Raw genomic sequence first — 7410 nt, 5'->3', positions numbered from 1 at the left:
TGAGTTCTTTTTATTTTTATACTTGTTAATGTTCTTAGCATATTCTAGTTATATATCATTTATACTATACATCATTGTATCTTTTATCTTTATAAATCTTCATAAGCAATTGTTTTATATCAATTTTTAATGGTAACATGCTAACGAAAACCAACACTGTCATCTTTTGCTAAGATTTAACCATAGCTATATAGCTTGCATACCTAATAAATTAGTGTGAAAATAAACAATTAAATCTCTTATACCTATAATTTTTTTACTAATGAAAAATGATAATTGATTAGGCAAATTCTATAATTACTAAAAATATGTATTAAAGTTTTCAAATTTTAATCTCATAATCCAAATAATGCCTTTGTTTGTGATGTTTGATGCTCAAATAATGATAACTAGTGATAACTTAATCCAACATGAACACCTACTTATTCACGATGCAATCTACTCATTCAATTGATGGAATCATGACCTATCTTAGGAAAATAATATTCTTATATTTCTGATATTTTAATGATTTAACAATAACCAAAATCTCAACTTAATAATTGATAAATTATTACTAGTCAAATAAGTTGAAAATAAAATATTAGAGTTTTTGAATGGAGATATAGTGATAAAACTGATAAGTGTAATTAATTTTTGTGGTAAGAAATTACTTATTCAATTTTTTATTTATTAAATTATAAATGTTGTTTGAGATATCATCAACATGAATCTCTTTCTATTGATTTTTACTCAAATGAAAAATACCGAGGGCTGAAAATCATTAGAAATGGAAAATTAATCATATCTTGACTCTCAAGAAATACCTTTATAATCCTAGTGAAGGGACCATACACCTAGAATATGGAATGTGTGATCATTTAAATAAAGGATCATCCTAAGGGTCTATAAGAAAAGAATTACATATTAATATGATAATCTTAGCCAAACAAAAATATTCTATATAAATACCCCAAAATATGTGTTACTAAACATTCAATATATTTCTTACTATTATATAAGCCTAAAAGACCTTTACAATAAATGAAAAACAGCATATTACAAATGCAACAAAGATGTAAAACAAATTTATGGTCCCTTCAGTGAATCCCCTTTCATTTACTTCATGTGCAACCTGATACACAACTCTTTCACTGTCTATAAAATCATAACAGTGAATTTATCAATTGACAGGATCAAAACTACACTGAACTCAAAAAGACTAGCCAGTTGAGAAGCATGGAATATTTTTCTCCTCAAATAGAATGAAGACTTTTATCTTTTTAGTTTAGTATTTTGATTTTGAAGACAAGTATATAGAGATATGTTCCGTTTTATAGGTTATAACTTGAATTATTTAGAAGCTTGACCTAATGATAAATCGAGTTGAATATATAAAGATATGATATTATGAAGAAACAAATCCCGGATTTCAAGAACCATATGTATAGATACATAGACAGATTTGCGCATTTATTTTGGTCCCACCATACTGTGAATTGTTGATCCCCTGTATTTGTAGAGTTTTTATTTCTGTGGTTTTTGTTTTAGTTTTCTCTTTGAGCCCTATTCCAGAATGAACGAATTGTCATGTCCTACATTGCAAATTAATCTCACTGAAAATAACATTTACAGGAGAAATTGATATTTTCAGTTACGGTGCAACCTCGAATTGATGTGTTTGAGCTTGAATACTTCGTACCTCTGACACATTTGTCTATGCTTTTACAAATTTGTCTGCACATGAACATTTCTTGGCGACAAAGAGTCTTGTCCCTTGGGAAGCATATCTAACGTAAATCATTGGGTACTTTACTTTTAACATTGAATGACTTTTCTATCACTTCAAGTCGAGCTTGCTCTTGTAATGTGATTCCTTGTGCATGCGAAATTCAGTTTGGCTGCACCTTAGGTTTTTCTGTTTATAGATTTTGTTATAATCTATTTTATCAACAAAACAATATCAGCCAGTATCCTAATAGACCTAAACATTTCTGAAACTTTGGGAAGCTACTTGGTACTTAAGCTTGATAAACAATATTGAAGTTACATGTCACTGAATCCTGAATAACAAATGGCAAGGTTCCTCTAGGGCCCATTATGAAGCAATAAGTTCTGTGCTTCAGGCATTCAACGGTGGAAACAAATATTATAAGAGGCACCTTTATGACATCCTTTACTAGTTTGTTATATGCATTGCATCCAATCTCCTTGCGAAATGATTTTCAAGGTTACTTTATGTAATGACTTAGGAACTCAGATGATCTACTTGATCAGCTGACAAAGAAAACCATATCATTCAGTCTGTTAATCAACCTAGACTTCTCATGAAATATGGGAAGCTGCATACACTACATTAAATCCTGATAAGCAATATTCAAGCTGCATGCTATCAAATCCTGATAAACAAATTGCAAGTTTCGTCTAAGGCTTCTTATATAGCCATAAGTTCTATGCCTCAGGTATTCAAAGGTGGGAATAAATATCAGAAATTCCTCTATGAAATCCGCACCCTTGGCGTTTTATAATTTGTAATCTGTATTGCATCAAATCACCGTGCTAGGTGATTTCGGACAGGTTGAGCCGTTGACTGGGTAACCTTAAAGATCTAATTGATTTTCTATTTTCGTAAGAAAACAAAAGCATCCAATCTGTTAATCCAACTGGACTTTTGGAAAACACCTAAAGCTACATGTTAATGGAATCTGATAAACAAATGGCAAGATTTTTCTAGAGTTTTTTATAAAACAATATGTCGTTTGCCTCAGGTATTCAATGGTGGAAACAAATACCAGAATTACTTTTATGAAATCGACCCACTGGTTTTTATAATCTCTCTGTCGATGATTTTAAAGTATTTGAACTTTTGATTGGGTAACTCTGATAGTTAAATCTAGTTCACAAATGAAATAATATCGTCCAGTCTGTCAATCAACCTGGACTTTTCAAAAAAACTGTGAAGCTGCATATTATTGAAACCTCTTGAGCAATATTAAGGCTAGTTGTTATTGGAACGTTGTAAACAAATGGCAATGTTCCTCTAGGAGTGTTTATGCAGAATCCAGTTATGTATCTCAGTTTTGCACTAGTGCAGATAGATATTGGAATTTCCTTTATGAAATCTTCAGGCTTTTACAGTTAGTATTATGCATTTAATCAAATTTCCCAGACAACTGTGTTTTAGAATATTGGAACTGTTGACTGAGTAGCCCAGATGGTTTACTCGACTCTAAATGACTAAGAAAAGAATGTCATTCAGTCTGTTAATCAACATTGGTTTTTCTGAATAAATGGGAAGCTACACGTTACTGAAACCTAATAAACAATATTGAAGGTACATATTAATGGAACCTAATTAATCAAATGACATGGTCCCTCTGCGGGTCTTTGTGCAGCAGTTAAGTTTTATGCTTCAGGTATTGAATGGTGGAAATTTAAAGAAATATCAGAATTACCTCTATCAAGTCTAAACCTTCAGGCTTTTATAATGCAATATGCATTATATAGAATTTCCCTGTTAAAGCATTTCAGATAAATTGAATTACTGTCTGGGTAACTTAAATGATCCACTTGACTTTTATAGACAAAGAAAACAATATCATTCAGTCTTTAAATCAGTGCAGTTTTTTGAAATATGATAAGCTGCACATTATTGAAAGCTGATAAACAACACTGAAGCTACATGTAATTAGAACCTAATAAACAATCAACAGGATTCCTCTAGGACTTTTAATGTAGCAACAAGTACTACGGCTCAACTATTCAATGGTGGAAGCAAATAGCACAAGTACGTCCATGAAATCATCAATTTCTTTTATAATTTATACTACACATTATATCGAATCTCCCAGCCAACAGGTTTTAGACTATTTGAACTGTTGACTGGGTAACCCAGATGGTCTATTTGAGCATAATTAACTTGCAAAAAAAATAACAACCAGTCTGTTAATCAACCTGCACTTATCTGAAAATGTGACAAGTTCACATTGTTCAACCTGAAAAACAATATTCAAGCTCCATATTGTTCGAGTCTAATAAGCAGATGACAGGGTTCCTCTAGCGCTCCTTATGCAGCAATATGTCTCATTATGCAGCAATATATTCTATACCTTAGGAATTCTATGGTGGAAAGAAATATGAAAACTACCTCTATTTCAAAATCACAAGTGCTGACCATAAAAGGGTTATATACATCACTAGCAATGAAATTTGAATTTGACTGGACATTAACAGGAAGTTGAGTCCAAAATATTGATATTATATGCTAAACTTATGCCCTAAAATAATTATTAACCATTTGGAAGCTGGTAGCACAGACTAACGAAGATTTGATTACAATCGCTATGTAAGAGAGCTCAGCTTCTACTTCTAAGGAGAGAAAATGCTAAAGCCTGGAGGTCTCCTCCATGCTCTGGGCATGCTTCCAATGGATTTATATTATCATGAAAGACATCTTTTTGTTGGGTTGCAGATAGGGGATTATGGTAGTAATCCTGCATTTGCATAAGGAGATTTGAACTCTTATCTCCATGGCGAAAACCAGTGTTTTCAGATTCACTTCGATGGTTTGACTGTAGTTCATTTGATAAATTGTAATGTCCATGAGAACTGTTAACCGATGAAGTTGATATTTCACCGTATTGATTTTGATGGTGGGGACTCAATAGGGTCCTGCCTGAGTTACCAGCCAGCCGAGCGTTGGCAAAGCTCAGTTCAGCTTGCAAATGTGCGACCTGTAGTCATAAAACATTTCATCTAGATGAGTAACTTTATATATAGAAATATAAATTGAAATATTTGTAAATGTGTACGATTTTTACAGACAGTTAAACACTAATTAGTACCATTATCAGCCCTAAAAGAATGTATTTGGACTTGGATCTGTCGCAGTGCATACATTTTGAAAATATTAATTTTGAGGAGGATCTGCTCACAGGTAAAGCTGTTTTAGTTTATTTCTTTTTGTAATCATTTTATTTTTAGAGAGTTGTACTAGAATCAAGGATGGTTAGAGCTCAGAAAATCCACATATCCTCCAAAAATTTTATAGAAGATAACTCTTTATTAAAATTTATAGACACTTCAAATTAATTTTAAAGTTTTCAGAGATTATCTTTGGATTTTTCATATTAAGTTTCATTTGTGTGAAATCTAGATTTTCTATTATAATGAACTTCCAAATCAATATCTGAATTCAAAATAATAATTAATCCATGAAATCGACTCTCATAAATAGATCAGTTAATCGAACATAAAATTGCACTATAATTACATTAACCGAACTCTGTACTATACGATACCATGCTCTTCACCTTACTATGTTGGGAATGAAAATGGCATCAGTTTATCATTGAAAATCCACGCATGCCTCTAAAATCTATGTATTTATAAGTTGCACGCAAAACCATTTCCCTCTTATTGTATTCATTATCAGCTTATATGTAAGACTTACAGGATATAGTCTTAGTCTTAATCTTAACCAAAATCTTATGTTGCAAGAGGAGCATGAGTAGCTGCAGATGAACTTACCCATCATGATTCGAAATTAAATTCTACGATGGCAAGACCAATGACTTATCTTTATACATGTTAAATTTAAACATTTGGTGCTTACTTGAGGTTGTTTTCTACTAGGGAATGTACACATTCGCTTTCTTCAAATTAAAAGGATCTGAAATTTAGAACAAGCAAAGAATCTCATTCCTCATACCAGTAAGTAATAATTTACCAGTTACTGTCATTAAATAAATGCATATTAAATAAGAAAAGAATCTGTTCCAGCAATTATTGCAGCCTTTTCAATTGGATCCAACAAACAACCCTCATCCACTTGATGTTACTCTTTGTTGAGCTTCTCAAGCGCGTGATGTTTATTTGTAAGCAGCGCATATGGAATGCTATTTACAGACCAATAATAGTCGCCTTCTTCAATTTCTCATAGTGTTAATCCGATCAGCATTGCGTTTTTCCTTCGTGTCTCATTTTTAGGAATAGTGATCACTCCAAATGAACCAAAAAAAGCTATTCTAACCTATAAAGATATGAAATTGTCATTCGATAGAAAGATTTTTGGATTACATCATGTGATTTTAAATCACATTTTATGATCCATTATCAAAATGAAAACATAAATGAAAACATAAATGTAAAAACTGAACTTCTATTTGTCTATACAGATGTGCACAAATATTCTATTGAAATTTTTTTGGATAAGATGATGTAAACATTTTTCTTTCTAAATGTTCTGAATCACACTCTAGATTCATTGTCAAGATGAATACCAAAAGAAAATTGATGTAAAACCCTAACTATTAAGATTATTTATGGACGTTCTCTGTGGATATATTATAATTAGAGTTCACATATTGCTTCTTGGGGTGAAGTAATGGAAGAACATTAACAAAGTCTATCAATTTGCAGATTAGCTTATGGCGTGTTAGAACTTTGTCTCCACATGGTTCCTATTCAGAGAGCTTGGCAAAGGATATAATTTGTAAGGTTAGCAGCATTTAATCTCATAGAACAGATAAACCTAAAGAATGGAACACCATACCATAGAAACAGTTAGAATTGAACAATTAAAGATCTCATGAAGATTCTAAATAAGGACATATACAAAAACCTGGTGTTGAAGAGCAAAGATGTGTGAAACACAGCCATAAATTGGATCTTGAAGGCGAGCCTGGGCCTCATACGAAATGCTAACGACTGCATCAAATCGTTCTTCTTCTGATGGAATATGCTGGAGCAACTTAGAGAAATTACTTGCGCCAAAGATCTTATGAATGGCAGCAAAATGAGCTGCACCCAATTCCTCTGTAGAAAAATAAGGGGCAAACACACACCCTTTAACACACTTCCTTCTAAGAAACTTGCAAGCTCCACAAGGTGCTCCGTCTCCTCCCGCCATAAAATAACTTTTTTACTTAAACCTAATCACAGGATAGAATCTCCTTTTCTACGAATCCAGAGGAGATTTTTGTTTCTTTTCTTTCTATTCCGTTCTGTTAGAACGCCCCCGGCTCTTCAAGTCTAAAACACCGTTTCTGCAGGCCGTAATAAAAAAAACCTAAAATAAGCCTGACATCAAAAAAACCTAAAATAAGCAAAAGGGAGACAGAACGAAAAAGGGGGAAGCAGGGTAGGCAGAACCAGAGAGAAAAAACCCTTTAAGTAGCCCCATGAGTTCCGTTGCAAAGGTGAGGAGGTCAAATCCCCAACAGTGCACAAAATTGATTGAAAATTGCATTTCGCAGCTCATTCGTTATCTTGTTTCGGTGGTTGTTTGTTCATGGGGCGACATAACAACTGGCCTCCATACCCAAAAGGATTTAAAACTAAAAGAAAGACTATCACGATAGATTTCAGATTCAAAGCCCAATATAAAAAACAACTCGTAATTGAGAACCGCAAGTACAGATTTGTCGTGCC

At 32.7% G+C, this 7410-nt stretch overlaps 1 protein-coding gene across 1 annotated transcript; it reads right to left on the bottom strand.

The window, feature by feature from the left end:
- Positions 1–4334: 4334 nt before the first annotated feature.
- On the bottom strand, positions 4335–7089 carry LOC131067079 (LOB domain-containing protein 29-like). The gene is made up of 2 exons (XM_058002006.2): positions 6602–7089; positions 4335–4712 (listed from the first exon to the last, which is right to left on the bottom strand). Exons 1-2 carry the CDS (start codon positions 6887–6889, stop codon positions 4335–4337), a joined length of 666 nt encoding a protein of 221 aa, XP_057857989.2. The 5' UTR covers positions 6890–7089.
- Between the last annotated feature and the right edge of the window lie 321 nt (positions 7090–7410).

Source organism: Cryptomeria japonica, chromosome 8 (genome assembly GCF_030272615.1).
Source record: "Cryptomeria japonica chromosome 8, Sugi_1.0, whole genome shotgun sequence".
Lineage (NCBI taxonomy): Eukaryota > Viridiplantae > Streptophyta > Pinopsida > Cupressales > Cupressaceae > Cryptomeria > Cryptomeria japonica.
Note: the sequence above shows the minus strand (reverse complement) of the source record. Positions and strands in the feature narration are given on the sequence as shown.

Bases quoted from the DNA above. Each gene is read 5' to 3' on its own strand.
- LOC131067079 (XM_058002006.2), bottom strand. From the start codon at position 6,889: ATGGCGGGAGGAGACGGAGCACCTTGTGGAGCTTGCAAGTTTCTTAGA. The intron at 4,713-6,601 runs GTTTTTGTATAT...TTATGACTACAG, and splicing joins TCTTTGCTCTTCAACACCAG to GTCGCACATTTGCAAGCTGA.